This window comes from Penicillium solitum (assembly GCF_028829755.1).
Source record: "Penicillium solitum strain IBT 25940 chromosome Unknown utg000001l_segment0_segment0, whole genome shotgun sequence".
Lineage (NCBI taxonomy): Eukaryota > Fungi > Ascomycota > Eurotiomycetes > Eurotiales > Aspergillaceae > Penicillium > Penicillium solitum.
In genome coordinates this window covers 3,864,416-3,887,307 of record NW_027072121.1, presented here as the reverse complement: position 1 = coordinate 3,887,307, position 22,892 = coordinate 3,864,416, and the positions used below count along the sequence as shown (strand labels likewise).

The following is a 22,892-nucleotide window of genomic DNA, read 5'->3' as shown; positions in this document are numbered from 1 at the left end:
AGGTGAAACAAGGTAGAGAGATTGGGAAGATTGGATGGAAACGGAGTGGAAGAGACAAGTAACGAAATCACACTTGACCCCCAACCCCAGGAGTAGCGTACAGTAACAAGTGCACGTGAGAACGAGTCGAATTTTGGGAAAGAACGAGAGAACAGAAAAGGAAGGAGTCAGAAGGAAGGTGGCACTGGGAAAACACTTGGAATAAGGGAAGGAACAGGAGAAGTAATAGAGAAAGAACAGAGAAAGAACAGAGAAAGAACAGAGAAAGAACAGAGAAAGAACAGAGAAAGAACAGAGAAAGAACAGAGAAAGAACAGAGAAAAGCTCTCGACCATGGAAGTTGGCTGGGTCTTCAGGCCCCTACATCATGTGAGTGAAACCCCGAAAAATAATGATGAGATGTAATTAACCAACATATTCTAGCTCAGATATTATTTAACATTGTATGTGAAGCCATTGAGAACAAGACAGACTATTTTGAGCCCAACAAAGTTCATGTTACCATTCTTCTTTTGCTTGGTGCAATTCCTTGGACCTGGTCCCAATCACTAGAATGCAAGTGGATAATGTACTTCGGTAGAAATAGCTTGGGTATTATTGTAATCTCCTAGGAGGCATCCTAGTTCAATATTCAAGAGTTTGTTTAATTGCATCGTAAATTCCTAGAGTAGGAGACCATCGGTTAGTGATAGGAACGAAATATAGAACACTGGGTACTCACTTGCAACATCGGGCAGAATGAATTGCTCGTAGCTCAGTCCAGTATGTGTGCTCCACCCGGCAACTCGCTTGACAGGGGCTTCAAGACGCAAGAATGCACTATCCTGTATCGTGGAGGCAACCTCTGCACCCACACCATAGTTGATCATACTCTCGTGCACAACAACGGCTCGACCCGTCTTCTTGACACTGTTGATTACCGTTTGTCTATCCCAGGGATATATAGTTCGCAGGTCAATAAGTTCCACACTAACACCAGGCATGGTCTTCTCAATGGCGGAGATAGCCGAAGAGCACATGTAAAGAGGTTGTCCATATGAAATGATAGTCAAATCCTCGCCAGGTTTGATCACCTCAGCCTTACTGAGGGGGATGGTGTAGTATTCATTCGGGACATATTCCACGGCTGCACGGTAGAGGATCTTAGGCTCCATAAAAATCACCGGATCATTATGCTCGAAGATAGAAGACAGAAGGAGTCCTTTCGCTTGAGCAGGAGACCGTGGCATGACTACTCGCAAACCGGGGATATGTGCAAAAAGCGACTCTGGGGATTGAGAGTGGTACCTATTCAGTCAATTAGCATACCAATTTGCTTGGCACTCGGATACCACATAACGTACAGAGCACCGTGTCCAACCGCGCCACACGGCATGCGGATGACGAGACCCCCAACATTAATGCCTGTCCCACCCTCTCGATACCGAAACTTGGCTGCCTCATTGACAATCTGATCGAATGCTGGAAATACGTAATCGGCGAATTGGATCTCAGCTATAGGCTTCATCCCTTCCGCTGCCGCCCCAATTGCAAAACCCGCAATGCCTTGCTCGGTCAAGGGGGTGTTAAACACTCGATCCGACCCAAATTCTGTTTGGAGGTCCATCGAGCACCGGAAAACACCACCGAATCCAACATCCTCGCCAAACACGATAGTTCGATCCGATTTGGACAGTGCTGTCCGTAGTGCTGAGTTAATTGCTTGGTAGAGGTTGAGTCGTTTACTCGTGGCACCTGCCGGGTACTCTGATGTATTTGACAGGGAGGGTGAGGTGTGGTGTAAAATTGGAGTCGTTTTGTAGTCAATAGGTAGGTTCAGCTTTGCTGCCGGAGTGGGAGCTCCAGAGTAGAACCGGCGAGGAGCTTGGGCAAGAGACCGCAAAGGAGTTCGTAAGGAAACCATCTCTGGCTAGAATTGTGAGATATGGATAGAATGTAAATACATAAGTTTTCTTCTCCGTAGGGATGATTGCCTTTAAATTTGCTCCTTGTTCATTGTCCGGGGCATTGCGCGGGGAAACCGCCGCGGCTAGCCGAGATAGTGCAAACGGGACAAACTAGCCAAACGAATCGGACGGGGCCTATGACGAAGTGTGATGGATGGGCCAACACAGTAAATAATGGACATATTGTACATAAGAATGGAATAATTCACAGCATGGAATCATGAAGTCTTCCAGGTTGGATCCTACATGGTATATGCATGCTGATTGTGTACATATGCTTGCTCCCTTCCAATGGATCCCGAGATCGGACTCTCTTTTCTGTAATGTTATCTTCGTATGTAAAAAGTGAAAAACCGCGTTTTTCTCGTTCCCCCCCACGGGAAATATAGTAAAATTTGAGCTTGGGATATTTGTAGCAGGGCTCACAAGCTTATATACCATTTTGAAGTCCATTGAGCTCATAGATTTGTTCTAGGAGTAAGTCGGAGTTGATTCGGACAAAGATTGGAGGGGCAAAAAGCTATCTTATCAGGGCTATCACTTCGGACCCGTGACTTGCTTCCCCGGCCCGCACCAAAATTGCCATTTTTTCCCAATGACTCAATCTTCCTTTTGTTTTATACTCCACGTCTATAAGTCTTTTTGAATTTTACGTTCAATTCCACACAATGGCACAGGGAAAGGTATGAACTATTGCTTTCGCGCTATAACTCCTTTCTCAATTACCAACTTCACTTCCAATTCTATCCCACACCGCCACCCGCTCTCCACACTTTCTGACAGTTCGATCCCACAGGTTTGCCTCGCCTACTCCGGCGGTCTCGATACCAGCTGCATCTGTATGAATATCACCGGTCAATTCATTCACCAATCGCGGATACTAATACCGAATCGCAGTGAAGTACCTTATCGAAGAGGGCTATGAGGTCGTCTGTTTCAGTAAGTCGCGATTCAATACCATGTCAATCAAGATCAAGTACTAATATGAACATAGTGGCCGATGTCGGTCAGGAAGGTAATTCAATTCCATCGACATATCATTCAACGCCACTCTAATAACCATTCGCAGAGGACTTCGAGGCTGCCCGTGAGAAGGCCTTGAAGATTGGTGCTCTCAAGTGCGAGATTGTTGACATCCGCCGCGAGTTCATCGAGGAGCTTTGCTTCCCCGCCATTGCTTGCAACGCCGTCTACGAGAACGTCTACCTGCTCGGTACCTCTCTGGCTCGCCCCGTTATCGCCCGTGCCCAGATCGATGTCGCCAAGGTACGCTTTACTTCTCCGCCAGCAGAAAGATGTCATACTGACCCAAATTTAGCGCGAGGGCTGCTTCGCTGTCTCCCACGGCTGCACCGGTAAGGGTAACGACCAGGTCCGCTTCGAGCTTGCCTTCTACGCCCTCCAGCCTGACATCAAGGTCATTGCGCCGTGGCGCGACCCCGTCTTCTACGAGCGCTTCAAGGGCCGCCAGGACCTGCTCGACTACGCCGAGGAGAAGGGTATCCCCGTCACCTCCACTAAGTCTAAGCCCTGGTCTATGGACGAGAACCTTGCCCACTGCTCTTACGAGGCCGGCATTCTGGAGGACCCCGATACCACTCCTCCCGCCGACATGTGGAAGCTGACCCAGGACCCCCTGACCGCCCCCGATCAGCCCGAGGACTTCACTCTCTACTTCGAGAAGGGTATCCCCACCAAGCTCGAGTACACCGAGGCTGGCAAGCAGAAGACTGTTACCGACTCCGTCGAGCTCTTCCTCACCGCTAACGCCATTGCCCGCCGTCACGGTATTGGCCGTATCGATATCGTCGAGAACCGTTTCATCGGTATCAAGTCCCGCGGCTGCTACGAGACCCCCGGTCTCACCTGCCTGCGCTCCGCCCACCTGTGAGTATTGTATTGCGAAATGGAGACGATGATGGCGTAACTAACCTGTATCCAGTGACCTTGAGGGTCTTGTCATGGACCGTGAAGTCCGTGCTCTGCGCGATTCTTTCGTCACTTACAACTACTCCAAGGTAAGCTTGATATTTCCGGTATCCAATTCCCTGATCTAACATATCCAGCTCCTGTACAACGGCATGTACTTCTCCCCCGAGCGCGAGTTCCTCGAGTCCTCCATCACCGCTTCCCAGAAGTCCGTCAACGGCCAGGTCCGCTGCCGCGCCTACAAGGGCACCGTCTCCATTCTCGGTCGCTCCTCCGAGACAGAGAAGCTCTACGACATGAGCGAGTCCTCCATGGACGAGATTGGTGACTTCTCCCCCGCCGAGACCACTGGCTTCATCAACGTGTCTGCCATTCGTCTCAAGAAGTACGGTCAGATGAAGGCCGCCGCTGGCGAGAGACTGTAGATTGTGTCTACAGGAGTATGACATATCTTCAATTTTGAATGATTGGAATGCCAAATGTTGACCGTCCCTGGCTTCCTCGGGCCAACATGTCAAGTCTCCCTGTCCAATGTTCCACCGATGCATGATGGATGGTGTTGGGCTTGAATGACTGTATAATGAACTGGAGAAAATATGAACAATATGGGAATTGGTATTAAAAAAATGCAATGTCTTGGATGAATTAAATGATCCCATCTTTATTATGTCCACGTAAACCCGTGGCTCCAATGAAGTGAAGTATTTACATTTCTAAAGCTATATACTCTTGAATCTAGTCGCTAGCTGGTAATGAAAACCGAGATATGAACAGGAGATGCATCGTACCGACAACGCCTACAGATTCGCATCGGCTCTGGTCTGCCCTTGATCCTCTGCCCGCAAGTTAGCACATGACCACCAGAAATATAAGCGAACATACCATTCCAAGTATCAACCGCCGCCTTCTCTGCGTCCCAGCCCCAAAGAAACTCTTGTGTCCTACGATCCGACCACTTATCGGGGTTATTTCCGTTGACCGAAGCCTTGAACTGCGCATCTCGGGCAATTTGCTCAGGTCCGTCTGGCAAATGTAACGCAATCCGATTCTCCGATCCGGACTGCTGCACCGTCTCAGCACGCTTCTTCCGGGACCTTTCATAAACACTCAATGCATGCGGAATCTCCTCGCGTGATGAGATAGCCGACAAGACAACACCGAGCGCGGCCGCATCTTCAACAGCTTGGGCAGCACCTTGGGCAACATATGGACTAAACCAGCGAGATTAGTCTTGAAGGGCATCAGCCAAATTCCATGAGCACATACAGCATGGGATGACAAGCGTCACCGATCAGAGCAACAGATCCCCGGATCCACGTCCTCAATGGACGATGCAGACACAATTTCCACTCCAAAACTTCATTGTCATCGACCAGATCAATGAGTTTCCCCACCCTACTATCCCACCCATCATAGTTGTCAATAATCGCCTGCTTGGAACCCTTCGTGGTCCAAGACTCCTCAGCACTATGGCCATCGGGATGAAGCAGGACAACATTGTACAGCTCATGCTTGCGCACAGGGTAGGCGATAATATGACGCCCAGGGCCAAGCCAACGAGTCGCCTGCGGCTCGTCAATGAGCTTCTTCAATTCAGGATCCCCCTCCATAATGTGTCGAGGAAGCATAATACGGTATGCCGCGTCGCCAGTGGCAACTGCTTTAATCGTCGAGTCATCGAGCAGGTGGTCACGGATGGTGGACTTGATCCCGTCTGCACCGATTACCACGTCGCCGCGTATGATTTCGCCGTTGGCTAGAGTAACACTTGCTGGGCTGAACTGCACATCTGTGACGTGTGAGTTCTCGCGCAGCTCAACGTTCGGCAGGGCTAAGGCCCTGTCAATGATAGCGTTGTGCAGGTCTGCGCGGTGGATAACGACTTGCTGGCCGAATGTCTTATTCACTGTCATTGTGCCGAGGAGTTTGCCATCATCCCATCTTCGGACGTGGATGTGTTCTAGGGCTACGTCTTGGGCGTGGATTAGGTCCGAGACGCCCCATCCTGATACCGGTTAGCATGGTCTTTTTTCTTTGCGGAAGGCAGACTCACGGTCGAATAAACGCAACATGTTTGGGGACACTTGAATTCCAGCTCCCACTTCCATGAGCTATCATGAGTGGTTAGCCTTGCTTGAGATAGCATGGATCTTCAACGACACATACCTTTGGCGCAGATTCAAGGACAATGACATGGTGTCCTCGCAGACCCAGTGTGAGGGCTGCTGCCATTCCGCCGATACCTGGTTTGATTATTGTTAATACAGCCCTTCTCTCGAGCCAATGCAGTTTCATCGGCATTCAGAAACAACATACCAGCACTACAAAACATCAGCATACCACTCTCGCATTTTGAACCATGCACAATGGAAAACATACCCGACAACAATCACCTCTAAAGGCACATTTGCCCGTGGGACCTCCATGTTCAAAAATTCCGCTATGGGATGGGATTGGTATGTGATAAGAGACAGAATTCAAAACGGCGAGCTTTTGACTGGCAACCTAGTCCTTGAAGTACTCAAGAAATTACCACCTTGTGTCTATTTGTTCAAGGGATTGCCGTTCCACCCGTCCTCATAGACGCTATTTCGGGGAAGGGAAAGACGAAATCGTCCAATGCCGAAGGAAAATATACAATTTCTCATTCCGAGCTGCTTTAGCGCCTACACCGATCCACAGCTTACCCCGTCAGCTTAATAGACCGGAGAAATTGGAATGGAGACATCATTTTCCTAGAGCATCTGGATTCTTCACCAATGCGACGGCATTTCGCGGCTCCCTGTGGAGCTAACGGGGTTCCCCAGCATTTCTTAACTACCGAGTTTGCAGATTGAAAAAGCAGAGTCTCATATTGTTACGGCGCTATAAATGATATGTTCTTTGACATCAACCCAGCTCAATAATCGCAAATGGAAAAGAAAAAAAAATAGCACATATACTAATATTCTCTGGCTTTGTGGCTTGTCTGGCAACCCCGATCGCCTGTTCGTTGCCGACTGTTCGGCCCAGTATTAGCCAATGGGGGCAGTGATATGCTAAATCTCCGGCTCTTTGGGGGGCCTCCATCTGCCGACCACAGTCAGATCACGCTCCATGAAACTCGACTTCGATAATTACGAGGGCTGTTTTGGTTATGTATGTTGCATATTGACGGACTTCACGGCAGATAATCGGATTGGGCATTGCCGATTGCACATTGCTTTTGATTCAACGGTTCGATGAGTACCTTGCTGATTTATTAAGTATAACTAGTCTTTTAAAGCTCGATACAGTCCATCATCCGGTCAAATGTAGTTCATTTCAGGGGGATGCTCATCATTCCATGCTGGGGACAAAATTGCAATGCTTTGTACACATTCTTCGCCAGGTAGTGACAATGTTAGAAAAATCCCTAGAATTACTTTTTCGAGAGGCCGTACACCTCTGTCTCTTCAAAAGTACCCTACATGGATGTCTATTCCCAGAGCTCTATAACATGCATGTAATATAGAGTGCTGCACCCTGAGCTTGTGCGCAAGTATCCACTAAGGAGTTTACGCTGCCGATCATCGGATTTCTTTGGACACCTGACAGCTTATTTGCCGGGCGGGGCTATGTAGGATTTAATTTAAATGGCCGTGATCTCAAAATAAACAGCGCCTTCGCTTTCGCAGTGCGAAAAATTGTTGTAGGGAACCTAACCTGCTTGGTCAGACTCTGGCTATGAGACGCTTACCTTTTAGTTGAATGCTATTGTTTGAGAATAAGAGCCTCTATACTCGAAGAGTTGTGCCCTGAAAGGCGCAAGGGCCAGATAGCCAGATATATAGGTGCATGTTGGATTTGAGAGCGGACATGAATTGTTCAAGAAACAAGGAGCTAGACTGGAGCTCGGAATATGAAATCTAAAATGTCAATGGATATATCTATCAATTCCACATAGAAAAGTCTCTTGTACAGAATATGCTTTTTTTTACCGTCTTCGTATACACCTAAAAAGGACATCTAAAAAGAAATGACAAGGCCGCATAAGCGGCTGATTATTGTATGTTTTTATTTAGCTGTAGAGGCTCGACAGTCATGATCTTGTAGTCAAGAATCGACGACCTTACTGACCTACATCAGTTGACTAGTAATTGGTGGATGAGATATTAATAAATTTGAAATAGACACCAACAGCGAACGACATATAGCAGAAATATGTATGATAGAAGATCGCTGTTTTTAAGATACGCAATTTATGCAATTCTTTCCTAGTTGGGTAGGTGTGTAATATACAGCAGATGCCGCCAACGAACGCCAAAATATGCTTGCGTCAAGGGACTGCATTGCTGAAAGTGGTAAGAAAAAGAAAAAGAAAAAGAAACATAGAATGAGGGGGAGTGACGCATAAATCATGGGTTGTCGTAAGAAGCGTTGGGTGGATCAAGGTCTGCATGGATCGTATGAGATGCATATCCACCCGTTAATGACATCAGGGAAGGGTGGATATATGTATGTACAAATTATGATTTTGTCGGGTGGCGAGGGTTGGTGGGTCAAGAGGAAGAGGTGAACATGAGTCGTAGTCGGCTGGGACCTTTCTTTTTCTCCTTGGGTCGTTTTTCAGTTTCGGAGACATAGGTGCTATGTTTAGATGGGGCGCGACTGGGGGCGTTACTGGGAGCTCGACTAGGAGCTCTGCTTCTGCTTGGTGCCCTGCTTGGTGCTCTGCTGGGGGCTTTTGATGGCGCCCTAGACCTGGAGGAGCTTCGTCCGAAGAATCCACTCGGTGCCTCCGAGGGAGCTTTTGATCTCCGTTCGTGCCGCTCTGACGGTGCATGTGATGGTGCATGTGTCGGAGCTCTGGTGGCACGTGAACGGCGGGAGCGACGGGAGGAAGCGACCGATGCATCTTCCTCGAATTTGAAACGAGGATCCCGTCGCGCGCGAGCCGTGGTCACATCGATGCCAGACATGGCTGCTGCAGTGGGTGTGATGAATTCGCCGTCAACAGATGTTCCAACGCTGTAGGCTTGCTCGTCAGCGACGCCGCGTCTCCACATCTCAACAGAACTGATGTCTTCTGTGTTCAACTCCATCATTTCTTCCATTTCCATTTCCGTCTCGGCGGGCCTTCCTTCTTCCCCGATAGCGCCGGCTTTGATTCTTTGGATAATCTTGTATCCTCCGAACATGACCACCGTCACACCTAGACCGACTCCGGCGGCGATGAGGAATTGAGGACTGGAAAGGAGAGCGAAGACGGCTGGTGCGGCTGACTTGAGGGTGGTTAATGCGGCAGGCGCCATCTTGCTGCCCAGGTTGCTGATCTCCGCGAGAGTCAAGGCGACAGCGGCCATGGCATCTGGGTTCTTCTGAAGATGGGCGATAGTCGCGGTAGCACCATGTTGCATACAGTGTGCTTCTTCGAGAAGCCACTGTGCTTTGTTGACAAGACCATCAAGCTGTTGTTGGTCATTTTGGGGCTCTGGGGGGTTGTATCGAGATAAGGCTGCATGAGAGGCGTCTCCATATGCAAGATCCATGTCGATATGCGCATCGGATCTTGACCGAGCCGTTGATGGGCGAGGGGCATCTCGGACCGACACATCGTGATGAGTATGGCGGCGAGCTATGGTCTGCGGGGGCTCGTAATGAGAGTCCTGCCGCGATATCACTGTCTGTTCATCATCGTAGTGGGACGAAGCACGATGGCTGCGGCCGCTGTGGTGTCTTGATCGGCTTCGTCGAGATGGGGCTACCGACGGCGCGTCATCGATCTGATAATTGGCAAGTCCTTGGAGTGCTTGTTGCTCTGCTATTTTTGCATTGCGTTCTGATTGGAAGGCGGATTTGCGCTCGCGATAAGCGTTTTTGGCATGGCTGAAAACACCAAATAATTGCTTGCTCTAATAATTTTTGTCAGAATGCGGGGTTGGGTCTCCGCTGGAGATCGAACTTACGGTGCTCACAACTTTGCCGGACTTGTCAATCACAGCGATCGTTTGACCAAGAGGCGCCATGGCGAATAGTAAGTCGTTCTGACGACGTTATCGAAAATCAGTCATCAGATGGTCCAGATCGACGGTCGACAAGGAAGCGGTGTAGGGTAAAAAGAAAAAAAAAGGGTTAAAAGAAATGTCCGGGGTATAGATCAAGTATGGGAAGAACTAAGCAGGGTATAAAAGAATAAGCAAGGCACAGCCCTGGAGAGTTCTTAAGAATGCAGTTGGGTTGTTAACCTCAGGCCTTTATCAGCGCAAAGGTCCGATCGAAGGTGTCCCAACGAGGTTTTAAGGCGTGGGAGAAGTGATGCGGAACAGGGAGGCTGGGGATCAAACGCATCCACGTTGGGCAGAGCAGCGAACAGGGCCAGGCTGCAGGAACTATAAGGCAGAGTAATTGGGTGCCACTTTAGGAGGCAGACACGTATCAACGGGCTCGGTAAGTTCAATGAGCTCACATCGCATATCACACTCAAAGGTTGTTGGGCGCCAAAGTCGATATTTGCGGTATAGTTGCATGTGCCGGGACCCGGAAGAGAATTTCCAGGGAAAACGAGATCATATTATTATATTTAGATTGCATCGAAGGGGAAAAAATGGAACCAAGATAATCCTTGCTCTTCGACATAGGTACATAGTCTGCATTCACATTCGATCAGCTGTTGAGACGATGCAAAGAGCGGTGACATCTGACATCTGATTGGCCATCGGGGTCACCGCCACTGTGGCTGGTGTCATCTGTACACTTTGGTGTCAGCCATGTGTGGCGGTGCTGAGGCGTTAACATATGAGGACAGCGTGATCATTTCGGAGACTTATCTCTTTTTCTTACCTCCAGGGATATATATTTGGTGTATCTATGGAGTACCCATTGAAGGTATCTTCCCGCAATGATGATTTAAAGACCAGAATGGCGCAATTACTGTTGTATCATTTGATTCCGAGCCATTTTCAAGGGTTTCGTAAGATAACCCTGGACACATTGATCACAGATGGGCACCTGCAGGCCAATATTTCTAGTCCAGTACTGAAGGATGAAAGCGATCAGGGGTTGTACCCAGGTCTCGGGCAGGATCTTACAAAGTACTCCATACATCTAGGTGTCTTTCTCCCTTATCAATAGAGCTCCATATTAGAGCGCAGATCAACATCGGTGTGCGTTTCATTGTTCCTTTTTTTCTATTGACCGTTTTTCATTGATACTGTCAATCTCACTCTGGATCTATCTTAAAATCTAAACTGAATCCTAAACCCCCTACGGAGTATATCATGACCGGCCGTCGCTCCAGTACCCCTTTAGCACGGCTATTATGGGAGCCAAGGTGCGTCTCATAGTGACGAAATCCAAGGATATTCAATGAATGGACACGCGACCGTGGCATAAACGAGCCAAACTCAATTAATTCGACAACTAATGTTTTTCCCCTGTATAGAAGGACATGCTGTCAGAATCAAAGGGATGCGAGGGATGGTGAGTCAAATATTTTCTCGATGGTGCAATACCTCCTTATTGTTTTTATTGCTTTTTTGTTCCCGTGCCGCCTTGATGATTCATATTCTCATATTCCCATATTTCTTCATTTTGTTGTTTTTTTTTTAGAAAACAACATTGAAGTTCTTCAACCTCAAAAAAAAACAGAATGGAGTGAATCCGGGAAGATTTCCAGCGTTCTGTTTGGTTGATATTTTTGAAGCGGAGAGAATCCGAGAACACCAACATCACTTCACTCTCCACGTTGAAACCCATTGGAGACCATTGCAAATTGCAAATTACAAATTGCAAAAAGCATAGACTGATCATGGATTTAATCGAATCAGAGAGTACCTCCGAGGAGGATCAGAAAACCTGGGACTCTGATTCTCATGTCGATGCCAGTGCCCTTCCTAATAGTGACTGCGGCATCGGCCACCGCGTGCTCGCCAGTCGCTCCGTTCTCGCTCTGGCCGTTGATGAACAATGTGTTTTCGCTGGTCTGCAAGGAGGAGATATTGTTGTAAGTTAGTTTGGATTGTTACTCCAAAATGTCTACGGCCATGTTTTTCTACTGCCAAGGTCCGACGCTGACCGGTTCATCAGGCATGGTCCCTTGAAACATATGATCTCGTAGCATCAGTCCACGCACACAAAGAGAGTGTGCTAGGCCTCCATCTCTCCGAGGATGGAAATTTACTATTTTCAAGCGGTGGCGACTCCGTGGTCAATGTGAGTCATGCAAATGAAGAATCTCACGAACCGGGATTAATGACGTGGATAGGTGTGGTCCACGCGAACATTGGAACGTCTCTACTCGATTTATTCACACCACGATGTGGGTGATATATTTACAGTAGTCTATTCATCGAATAACCAAACTATCTACTGTGGTGCACAGAACACAAGTATACAGGTATATCTGCCCCCTATCTGCGTCCTTACCTAGCGAGATTCTAATTTGGACAGTGGTGTGATCTCTCCGAGGAAGGATTGTCATTGAACCAAGCATATTCCGCACACCCATCTAAGCGGACGCATCGCTTCTTTGATTCCCGAGGACCAGACGGTACTCGCGCTTCGGGATCATCAGATGGTGCTCTCTCTGACGGTGGTCGTGTGTTGAGCTTCAAGCGGGATCATCATAAGCTCTTCGCGCATCATGGCTACGTCTACTCCATGCTTCTCGTCAAAGGCCTGGTTGAGACCGCTCCTTCCGAAGAGGTTCTTTTGACTGGTGCGGGCGACGGTGTGGTGAAGTTGTGGCGCCTGGGTCAGGATGCTGGCGCGGCTCCATCTCCAATTGCCAAGCTGCAGAATGGAGATCCTGTGTTGAGCGTTGCTGTTGAGGGGTCGCTACTCTACTGTGGTTTGGCAGGTGGCGCCCTAAACATTTGGAATTTGGACTCTCAGCAGCTCGTTAAGCGGATCACTAGACATACCGGGGATCTGTGGGCTGTGCACGTAATCCAGGGGGTCGCTATCTGTGGTGACTCCAGCGGAACCGTCAAGGTATGCACTGATTTCGATTGTTGTCGCCTTCGAATCAACTTCCGCTAACCTCCGATAGAAATTCAACTCCCGCTTCGAAGAGGTCGGTGGCTGGGTTGCTCATGAAGGAACCATGCTCGCTTCTGCTGCTGGACGGTTCAAGGATCGCCAGATCTATGCCACTGGTGGAAATGACAACTCAGTGGGAATCTGGGATTTGACTGAATTCTTTATGACCCAGGAAGAGCTGCCTCCGATCAGCAACGGTACGTCCCATACACACTATTCGCGTCGAACACTCGCTAAATTTTATCCAGACGAAATGGTCAACAGTCTTGCAAAGTTCGTCTCTTTCAAGACTATCTCGGCAAGTCCCAAATTCGCTGTCGAATGCAACCAGGGTGCTGCTTTCCTTCGGCGACACTGCAACTACCTCGGTGCCAAGACCAAGCTCCTGACTACTGGCCAAGATACCAATCCCATTGTTTTTGCTAGATTTAACGCTACCTCACCCGACAAGGTGGACAAGACTATTCTCTTCTATGGTCACTATGATGTTGTGGGCGCGGAGACGAACCGACCCAAGTGGAGGACCGATCCTTACCAGCTCACTTCCATTAACGGATTTCTGTACGGCCGTGGTGTCTCTGATAACAAGGGACCCATTCTGGCATCACTGTATGCCGCAGCCGACCTCGCCCGGACGAAGACCTTGCGATGCAACGTCATTTTCCTCATTGAGGGCGAGGAAGAGTCCGGATCCCAAGGTTTCCACGAGACAGTTCGTGAGCACAAGGCTCAGATCGGGCCTGTGGACTGGGTTCTACTGGCCAACAGTTACTGGCTTGACGACTATAACCCGTGCTTAACTTACGGGCTACGTGGTGTCGTGCATGCGAACTTGGTCGTTACAAGCGATCATCCTGATCTTCACAGTGGTATCGACGGCAGTACATTGCTGGATGAGCCAGTCAAGGATATTGCTATGCTTCTGTCCACAATTGTGGGGCGCAAGGGCACAATCAATCTACCCGGCTTCCACGATGCTGTTAGGCCTCTAACAGACGCCGAGCAGAAGCGGTTCGAGGCTATTGCCGATGTATTGCTTCTGCAACACCCGGAGATCCCTAACAGCCAGGCGCTGATCAAGTCACTGATGCATCGCTGGCGTGAACCCGCCTTGACCGTCCACTCAGTGGAAGTCCCTGGAAGCAAGAGCGCAACGACCATCGCGCGCCGGGCCAAAGCAACCCTATCGATCCGTATCGTACCGGATCAGCACGCCGACGAAGTCGCAGCCGACCTTACCGCCTATGCACAAGAGCAATTCGCGCTGCTCGACTCCCAAAATGACCTCACAGTCGAAATCACCGGTAAATCGGACGCCTGGCTCGGAGACCCAGATAACGAAATTTTTGCCACGCTGTCAGAGGCGATTACCGCAGCGTGGTCCCCGGCCCAAGAGGACCCGAAACGCCAATACCCGCCCATCCCACAATCACCAAACACTCACCCAGCGGTCAAGCCCAAACCCAGCGCGGGACCGATCCCCGATCTCCGCCGCAAAGACTCCGATGACAGTCTGGCCTCGCACGTTGAGCGGGTAATCACATCGACAACGACCTCATCAGCGGGTAAGGAAGCTGCGCGCAAACGGTCCACGCAAACGGCCGCCACAGTGCCAACGTCCTCCACTCTCACACAAGCCACACCAGCGTCGTCCGAGGAGTCAGTCGTATTGCCAATCCGGGCCGAGTCTGCTGCGGATGTCAAACCCACCACGGCAAATGGACCAGCTGTTGCGTCTAGCGCGGGCAAAGTGAAACCGATGTTCATCCGTGAGGGTGGGTCCATTCCGACAATCCGGTTCTTGGAAAAGGAATTTTCGGCACCGGCAGCGAACTTGCCCTGTGGACAGGCCAGTGACAACGCCCACTTGGATAATGAGCGCATGCGGGTGGAGAATTTGTATAAAAGCCGGGAGATTTTCCGGTATGTGTTTGCTAACTTGGTGGATAAGTCTTGAGGAGTGTCAATTTCCTTTTTTAGGGGGTCTCATTTTTGTAAAATTATAAAACTATTTTTTGAATTGCATTTGATGTGTATCTTTTCCGCGGCGGCGACTTTCTCTGCCTAAACATTCATTACATCTGGAATCCTCCAGACCAATAGACTGTATACATAGCCCACACACTCCAGATCAACTCCCAATTAACCTAATGAACGTTTAACGCCATACTCCAAGAGAAAGACAACGCCCCGAAGCGAATCACCTCACTGTTTCCCCCTACGCCACCACCCGATATCCCAAGGCTGCCTCGCACCAATCCGTGTCCCCGCATGGGGATCGTTTAGTCCCTAAGCCGTTAAGTTTTCAGACCTTTGAGCTGTTGTACAAAGGTACACTCCCACTTCCGATGTACAACGCCCGGGAACGTTTGAATTTCCAATTCATAATTCGACTAATACACCTGTGTTTCGTATAAACGCAACTGCCCTCTCCATAGAAAGGTCGATGCCGTCTGGACATTGGCTGATTCTGGGTTCGATGCACTGACCAGGATGTGGCTAGCCTGGAAGGAAACTTGGCTCTAAGCCGAATAGGGGGTTCCATGCATGATGCTGGCTTTGTTTGAACAGGCATTACCTCGTGTCCCGACAACATTCACTGCCTGAGATCCAAAAAAAGTATTGGATAGATCAGACATGTGTTCGATCGTGGCCCGGGGAAGTTTACTGGTGTATGGTTATTCCGTGGAGGTCGGGGCTAGATGGTGGTTTTCTTTGTGTGCTGGCATAGTTCGAATGTTGAGGTGATATGTAGATATTTATGGATGGATGGAGGTATTTAGATGATCGTTAGATCAGATAATATAAGAAGCAGGTACAGGTCACCTTTTGAATTACTACAGACCAGACTTACTTTGGCTTTCACTTTCCAAAATGAATTCTCTTCCCTTTCAGAAACTTCTCCCCAGTCTATCTAGACTTTTCACGAGTTTCGTCGATATGGTTGGCGTTCCTCGGTCAGTCTACATGCTGGACCGAGACGCAGCGGAGACTCAGCGGTATGTGTTTACTTGACTCTTTGTCACATCTTTGAAGGATATCTCAGATATACTATGTCTCTAACATCCCCCTATCACCAACTTTAGAACCCTTTCAAGGATTCTGACCCGACAGTTCGGGTCCCTCCGATTTGGCTGGTGCTAATATCTCATAGTCTCAATAACCAGCATCGCTTTCTTGTCGGCCTCTCCAACCTCATACACCCGTCAATTCCAAAAGACCAACTTACAGCAGTTGCTGACTTGGGCACTGGCACTGGGTATGTTAATTTCCCTGTACTCCCTTTTTTTTTAAAAAAAAAGAGAAAGAAATTTGAAACAAACAAGAAGCCATTGTCACACAGAAGCTAACTCACTACAGCATCTGGCTCGAAGATGTCGCCGATCTCCTCCCCAATAAGTCAGTCTACCTTCATGGCTTCGACATCTCCTCAACTCAGTATCCACCACTCCATGAGATCCAACGACCTGGCCAAAACCCCATCCCGCTAAGTGTTCACAACGCACTAGCCCCATTCCCAGCAGAGCACCGTGGCCGATATGATCTCGTGCACATCCGACTCCTCACGGCAGGCCTGAAACAAGTTGATTATATACGGGTGCTTGCCAACGCTCGTGATTTGCTCAGTATGTTTTCCCTTCCCTTTACCTCTTTTCTCTTTTCTCTTCCCTCGCCAAAAGAATACCTACTCTCAAACTAGAACACCCAATTAACAACCATAGAACCAAACGGATGGATCCAATGGGAAGAAGTTGACCACACATCGTTCTGCACAGATGCGGTTCCAGAGCCAGAAGTGATAACCCGACTGCGTGAATGCGTCATCGAAGCCATGCTGAAAATGGGCCTGTGGCCGTTCGCTCCACAGCGTGTATTCGACGAGATCTCCGCTAACGGGTTTGCCGATATCGTCCGGGAGACTTACACCACTGTTGAGAAGGAGTATCTGCAGCCTATCGCACAGAAATGGGTCGCTGGTGTGATGGGTGCTCTGGTGCCGCCTTGTATGGTTGTGATCGATCAAGCTGATAATATCACACAGGCGCGTGAGATGACTGATAAGTTGGTTCGTGAGTTCGAAGCCCATTGTGAGACTGCGACGGCGCTAGTTAACTTCGGGGTTACGGTTGGTCGGAGAGTGAATTGATATTTCATTCGGAGACTGGGTTGGGGGGTCTTTGTGGTCATTGTTTTACTGGGAAGCTCCCTTTTTTTTTAACAAATTCATTTTCGTCGGTGTTGAATCAACACTTAGGTAGTCCTTTCACAAATGAAAATGTGTGATTCATTCAAAAATCCTCAACGCTCTCCCTGTTCTCTCTCTATCCTCGTACCAAATAAGCCCAATGTGCCCCACAAAACCCAGTCCGGGGGAGAAAATCTTTCCGAAATCTTCAACTTTCAAAAATATTAAAATCTTCCCTCCAGATCTACCAATGGAAACATCAATGGAAATCCAAGAAGCTCCGCCCAAAGGGCGAAGCAAAGTTCAAGTTACCGCAATTATGGTAGCGCTTTCAGTAAGTCCCGTGGACGCAGAACTAAAACCTCATATTCGTCGACTAATACATAGCCACTAGTTATCAATGTTTATCGCCGCACTAGATCAAACGATCATGGCAACAGCGATCCCGACAATCGCAGCGTATTTCCACTCTTCGGCTGGCTATACGTGGATTGGCGGAGCGTATCTTCTCAGCTCCGCCGCCAGCGCATGTATCTGGGCCAAGCTTTCTGATATCTGGGGACGGAAGCCTATCTTGCTTTTGGCTGTTGGGTGGTTTTTCCTCAGCTCCATTATTTGCGCTGCTGCTACTAGTATGGAGATGTTGATTGCCGGTCGAGCGCTGCAGGGTGTTGCTGGTGGTGGTTTGCTTCAGCTCGTTACCATTATTATTTCGGATTTGTTCAGTGTTAGGTACGATACCTTGACTACCTACATAATGATTTTGGCTGTTTATGCTTGTCATTAAAGGGCTTTACTAACTTGTGTAAAAGACACCGCAGTTTATACCTCGGCCTGATGGAGGTTATGTGGGCTTTTGCTGGTGGTGTTGGGCCATTGCTTGGTGGTGCATTCAGTCAGTATGTCACTTGGAGATGGACTTACTGGATCAATCTACCGATCTCCGGGGCGACGTTTGTGCTTCTTTTCTTTTTCTTGGATGTGCATAACCCCCAGACGAAAATCATGGATGGCGTCCGCGCCATTGACTGGTTCGGCAGTCTCTCGGTTCTGGGTCTTACTCTCATGCTTCTATTGGGATTGGATTTCGGTGGTGAGACTTTTGCCTGGAAATCACCGCAGGTCATCTGTCTGATTGTCTTTGGATCTCTATGTTCCTTGTTGTTCGTCTACAGCGAGAAGAAACTAGCCAAGTATCCTTTGATGCCCATGGATATCTTCACTCGATTCTCGAACATTGCTACCTTGCTAGTAGCATTTGCACATGGTTTTGTTAGTATCTTCATCTCATTGGTCGTCTTCAGCCACTAATAACCCTATAGGTCTTCATCGCTGGGGAATACTATATCCCCCTCTACCTACAATCCGTGCACGGCTCCTCACCAATGGGCTCCGGTGTCCTCATTCTCCCACTTGTCGTGATGGAAGCATTCTCCGGCATGTTCACTGGCGCAATCATCCACCGCACAGGTCGATACCTCGAACTCATCTGGATCGGCCTGGTACTAATGACCATCGGGAACGGGCTCTACATCAACCTAGGCGTGGGATCCTCTGTCGGCAAGATAGTCGGGTACCAGATACTCAGCGGTCTCGGTGCCGGATTCCTCTTCCAAACACCCATCATCGCCATCCAGGCCATGGTCTCCCAGGAAGACACTGCGACCGCGACGGCAACAATCGGCTTCATTCGCAACATGGCCACCGCGGCCTCGATTGTGATTGGCGGTGTCGTCTTCCAGAATAGTATGGGCCAGAGACAGTCCAGTTTGTTGGCTTCTGGTATGTCGACCAGCATGGCGGCTCAGATGTCTGGGGATTCGGCGGCTGCGAGTATCGAGTCGATTAAATTCATTACCGACCCGGAGCAGTTGCTTGCTGTTAGAGAAGCTTTTGCTTGGAGTTTGAGGAATATGTGGATTCTTTATACGTGCATGTCTGCTGTTGGGGTGTTCTTTTCGGTCTTTATTCTCAAGACTAAGTTGAATAAGGAGCATGTGGAGACTAAGACGGGATTGAATATTGAGAAGACGCCGGTTGTTGAGGAGAATGTACATAGCCTATAGATTCTTCGAAATATATTTATATTCTCTATCTCTGTAAATATTTGCATGAAGCATGAAGTTTGATGGGAGACGCTAAGTTAACCTTAAGGTTAAGCATGCAGCAAACTACGAGGCGACCCACTGTAGGATGGATTCCAAGGTTTAGACTCGTCATATATATCCTCTAAGGTTACTATGTCGGAGTAGAAAACAAATTATCAATATTCAAGAGCCAGTCAAATCAAAACAAGCAGAGGGATCAATATTACTCACATAAATATATGAACGCGTAACAATATATTCAAACTCGAGCCGAACGAACATACAAGAAGCGAATATAGACAAGAAAACCAAGTAAACAGTTCATCGCAAAGCATCAATGGTCCATTATTGAACCGAACACTTTCCTCCCACCACACAGAGAACAGGCAAATCAGCAACACTATTCCCAACCCAGATCTTAATGCCCTGTCCGTTGACAGGGGCCTTCCAATCCTGCACGACGACATCCCAAACGCTAACATCCTTGCGAGTAAGATGCAGCGTAACCGTCTCACTCTCACCAGGCGCAAGCTCCTTTGTCTTTTCAAACTGTCGGAGCTGCAAGGCTGGCGTGTCCAGTCCCAGACTAGACGGAAGCTCAACATACAGCTGCGCGACAGCCTTGCCGGTTCGCTTGCCTGTATTACGGACCTCCAACTGAACCGAAAATACAGTCTCGAAGAGAGCGGGATTTCCGCCCTCGCCACCTCCAGCCCGGGGGACTGGGTGAGGCTCGGTGCTGTAGCCGTCCGGGTAGGGGTATTTCTTCGTTGCGGTGATCGACTGCGGCTTGAGCAGGTAGGGGTAGAGGTAGCGCCAGATGCGGGTGAAGTTGGTAGAGGACCAGGCGACTTCCGATGCGTCTGGGATACTTGTGTTGTAGGAGGGGGTTGGCGGCTTGGTGGGCCGTGCAGCTGGGTAGGCTGAGTCTAGTGGAGCTCCTGTTAACAGCGAAGGCTGGGAGAAGTTGAAAGTGGTGTAGGAGAGACCGTGGCCGAATGCATAGCGAGGTGTGATATTAGCTTTGAGGAAGTGGCGGTAGTCGATGTAGAGCCCCTCGGTGTACGTATCCTGGATCTGGCCAAATGGTTGGCTGATCAAGTCCACGCTATCTGGGTAATCATCTTCACTGCGGGGAATGGTGTATGGCATATGACCGCTTGGACTATAGTCGCCAAAGAGGATATCGGTGAGGGAGTTTCCAGCTTCTTGTCCGGGGAGATGTGCTACAACCACTGCTTTCACAGACTTGAGCTCAATCCACTCTTCCATCAGGATGGGACCGACGGTGTGAACAATCACGACTACATTGGAGAACTTCTCTGCTGCTGCTTTGACGAGATCATCGCCATTATGCCAAGCCTTGAGTCCAGCTATGGTTCGATCTCCCGGGTTCCCTTCGACTGTAGCATAGTTTTCGCCTGAATCGGCACTGATGAAAACAAGAGCGATATCGCTGGCATTGGCGGTAACGTCCGAGGGGAAGTTGTCGGTGATGTGGAACTCGGAATTCTTGGTGATATTAGATATTGCCTCTTGGGGTGTGATGAGATATGGTAGTCTGGCCGTGCCACTGCCCCAGCCCATGGTCAAAACGCCTTTGTTGCATCCTTGGTCGGCGCATGAGTTAAGACCATCTGGATTTCCGCCTGCATCTGTGCCGAATACCTTGAGAGAATCATTGCTGCGTAGAGGAAGAATGTCCATGTCGTTCTTTAGCAAAGTAATTGCTTCCCGTGCGACAGCTCTTGCGGTGATGTTGTGATTGCCCCTGACGTCGACGAACTGGTTAACGACACCAGATGGAGAAAATAGAGCGCCGGGGTAAATCAGGCCCTCCTTATCCTGGGTGTTGGTTGAGAAGTTTGGCAAGGGATAGTCCTTGTCCTGCCCCATTTTATACCAAGTAGCAACGATACGTTGAGCCTAGACCAGTGTATTAGACATGAGGGAAGGAATAATAGACGGCCACTTATGCGGCCTTGTCATGCTTTTCGGGGAGGTCTTTTTAGATGTCTTTTTGGGGGGGGGGGGGGTAATGAAGGCGGCAAAAAGCCTTAACTGTGAAGAGGACTTTTCCATGTATAACCAGGGGTTTTGACATAGTGGACCACGTACCATATCGTTGAGTCGGTCGACGGGAACACTGCCATTCAAAACCGAACGCGACAGCTCAGGGCCCCAGTATGAATCTTCAAACAAGGGAACTGCTCCGTCGCCAGGCATGGCCATATCCAAACCAGCTATGGCAGATGCAACGCCAGCGTAATGACCCAGCCAATCCGTCATGACAAATCCTTGGAAGCCAAGCTCATCTTTGAGAATGCCATTGATCAACTTGCTGTTCTGAGAGCATGAAGAACTATTGACCTATTAGATGTTAGTAACATACACAAAAGCGGAATCGTCAAGACTCACATCAGAATAAGCTGTCATCAAGGACCCTACACCTGCACGAACACCCTCGGCAAAAGGCCAGAGATACAGTTCATGTAATGTGCGATCATCAATATTAGACGAGTAGCCCTTGGTAACAATGCTGCTCATGCGGTGCATCTCCTGCTCATTACCAATGTAATGCTTGATAGCCGCGATAGCACCGGTGCTCTGCATACCCTTCACAGTCTGGGCACCGCCAACGGCCTGCAGAGTGGGATCAACACCGAAGCCTTCCCAGTTCCGTCCGCCACGAGGCTTGCGTCCGAGTGATCCCACCGATGGTCCCAGGAGCACGTTGACGCCCTTGCCGCGAGCCTCTTCACCGAGCCCAACACCTCGCTCATACATGAGGTCTTTGTTGAAGGTCGCGCCAACCGTAATACCAGGCGGGAAGGCAGTATTGTGATCCGAGTTGCGAATTCCCAGAGGGCTGTCTTGGAGGCACAGATTGGGAATACCGAAGCGAGGCACACTCCCTGTCTGCCCTACACAGGGTCCCATGAAGAACCCAGTGCCTGTTGTTAAATTAACTTTCTCAGCCAGCGTCATATTGCTGACGAGATGGTGCGCCTTGGAGTAGGCTTCACTCCAGTCGGCAATCCATCCTCCCGGAGGGGTGGGATAGTATGGCGGTGATTCATAGCCTTCTGCTGCTCTCGCGCGCAGGTGTGTAGCAGAGTCGGATTCGTCTGGTACTGGGGAAGCCAGGAGGAGTGGAGTTAAAAGAGAGACTAGGGCTAGATGTGCCCAGGGAACCATGGTGATGGATTCGGAATAAACAAAAAGAAAGTAAATGAAAAAAAGATCGTATATGGGCCAGTCAAGAGAACGAGTGCATTATTTCTGCCAGATTTGAATCTGCAGGGTTCTAAACCGAGAGGATCCCCGGGGGGCTATAAGAAAACTACTCCGTACACAGGAACAGGGAAGGAGCAACGCCCGCGTGCTCATCTCGGGGAAATGCATATTCACGGGATGATCCTTGCTGGATTTAAGGAGGATCGTCATGGGATCCTTTGGACACTGCACTTGGCAATGCAGTGAATACTGAGACCTTGTCACAATTGTTCAAGGATCGACTCGTGACTAGTCTATACTAGTGAATTGGCTTGCATAGCCGAGGCCTGCCGGACAAGAAATGATAGACATAGCATAGGTACTAAGTAGTATACACTACTAGTAACTACTCCGCACTAGTATTTAAATATTAGTCCCCGGATTACCCTCCCTAAAAGAGACAAGTGTCAGGGGTATCACGTTGTAGTTAAATATGCAACCCAGCACGTGCCCCCTTTTCTCCCACAA

General features: G+C 49.1%; 8 protein-coding genes across 8 annotated transcripts; 3 read left to right on the top strand and 5 right to left on the bottom strand.

Annotated features, from left to right (window-relative positions):
* Positions 1-420: 420 nt before the first annotated feature.
* N7455_001494 (uncharacterized protein) lies at positions 421-1,956 on the bottom strand. The gene is made up of 3 exons (XM_040951444.2): positions 1,344-1,956; positions 722-1,287; positions 421-662 (listed from the first exon to the last, which is right to left on the bottom strand). The coding sequence occupies exons 1-3, from the start codon at positions 1,901-1,903 to the stop codon at positions 625-627; spliced, it is 1,164 nt and encodes a 387-aa protein (XP_040818333.1). The 5' UTR covers positions 1,904-1,956; the 3' UTR covers positions 421-624.
* A 658-nt stretch (positions 1,957-2,614) lies between these two features.
* On the top strand, positions 2,615-4,300 carry N7455_001493 (argininosuccinate synthase; the record flags this gene model as incomplete). The annotated part of the gene is made up of 8 exons (XM_040951251.2): positions 2,615-2,629; positions 2,743-2,785; positions 2,844-2,885; positions 2,941-2,961; positions 3,016-3,212; positions 3,265-3,833; positions 3,889-3,964; positions 4,013-4,300. The coding sequence occupies 8 exons, from the start codon at positions 2,615-2,617 to the stop codon at positions 4,298-4,300; spliced, it is 1,251 nt and encodes a 416-aa protein (XP_040817633.2).
* A 372-nt stretch (positions 4,301-4,672) lies between these two features.
* Positions 4,673-6,301, bottom strand: N7455_001492 (putative salicylate hydroxylase; the record flags this gene model as incomplete). The annotated part of the gene is made up of 7 exons (XM_040951953.2): positions 4,673-4,710; positions 4,758-5,086; positions 5,142-5,880; positions 5,929-5,986; positions 6,042-6,118; positions 6,192-6,196; positions 6,255-6,301. 7 exons carry the CDS (start codon positions 6,299-6,301, stop codon positions 4,673-4,675), a joined length of 1,293 nt encoding a protein of 430 aa, XP_040817571.2.
* Positions 6,302-8,395: 2,094 nt separating this feature from the next.
* Positions 8,396-10,010, bottom strand: N7455_001491 (uncharacterized protein; the record flags this gene model as incomplete). The annotated part of the gene is made up of 2 exons (XM_040951171.2): positions 9,803-10,010; positions 8,396-9,748 (listed from the first exon to the last, which is right to left on the bottom strand). The coding sequence occupies exons 1-2, from the start codon at positions 9,860-9,862 to the stop codon at positions 8,396-8,398; spliced, it is 1,413 nt and encodes a 470-aa protein (XP_040817652.2). The 5' UTR covers positions 9,863-10,010.
* Positions 10,011-10,082: 72 nt separating this feature from the next.
* Positions 10,083-10,363, bottom strand: N7455_001490 (uncharacterized protein; the record flags this gene model as incomplete). Its single annotated transcript, XM_065604011.1, has 2 exons — positions 10,083-10,225; positions 10,303-10,363. The coding sequence occupies 2 exons, from the start codon at positions 10,361-10,363 to the stop codon at positions 10,083-10,085; spliced, it is 204 nt and encodes a 67-aa protein (XP_065462502.1).
* Positions 10,364-11,591: 1,228 nt separating this feature from the next.
* On the top strand, positions 11,592-14,832 carry N7455_001489 (glutamine amidotransferase subunit DUG2; the record flags this gene model as incomplete). Its single annotated transcript, XM_040951666.2, has 6 exons — positions 11,592-11,838; positions 11,922-12,047; positions 12,100-12,231; positions 12,285-12,827; positions 12,886-13,072; positions 13,124-14,832. The coding sequence occupies exons 1-6, from the start codon at positions 11,644-11,646 to the stop codon at positions 14,830-14,832; spliced, it is 2,892 nt and encodes a 963-aa protein (XP_040818062.2). The 5' UTR covers positions 11,592-11,643.
* A 917-nt stretch (positions 14,833-15,749) lies between these two features.
* N7455_001488 (putative LaeA-like methyltransferase) lies at positions 15,750-19,127 on the top strand (the record flags this gene model as incomplete). The annotated part of the gene is made up of 8 exons (XM_065604010.1): positions 15,750-15,874; positions 16,030-16,134; positions 16,236-16,501; positions 16,598-17,005; positions 17,304-17,395; positions 17,456-17,793; positions 17,874-18,333; positions 18,384-19,127. 8 exons carry the CDS (start codon positions 15,750-15,752, stop codon positions 19,125-19,127), a joined length of 2,538 nt encoding a protein of 845 aa, XP_065462501.1.
* A 366-nt stretch (positions 19,128-19,493) lies between these two features.
* On the bottom strand, positions 19,494-22,346 carry N7455_001487 (beta-glucosidase; the record flags this gene model as incomplete). The annotated part of the gene is made up of 3 exons (XM_040951500.2): positions 19,494-21,074; positions 21,267-21,518; positions 21,567-22,346. The coding sequence occupies 3 exons, from the start codon at positions 22,344-22,346 to the stop codon at positions 19,494-19,496; spliced, it is 2,613 nt and encodes an 870-aa protein (XP_040818610.2).
* Between the last annotated feature and the right edge of the window lie 546 nt (positions 22,347-22,892).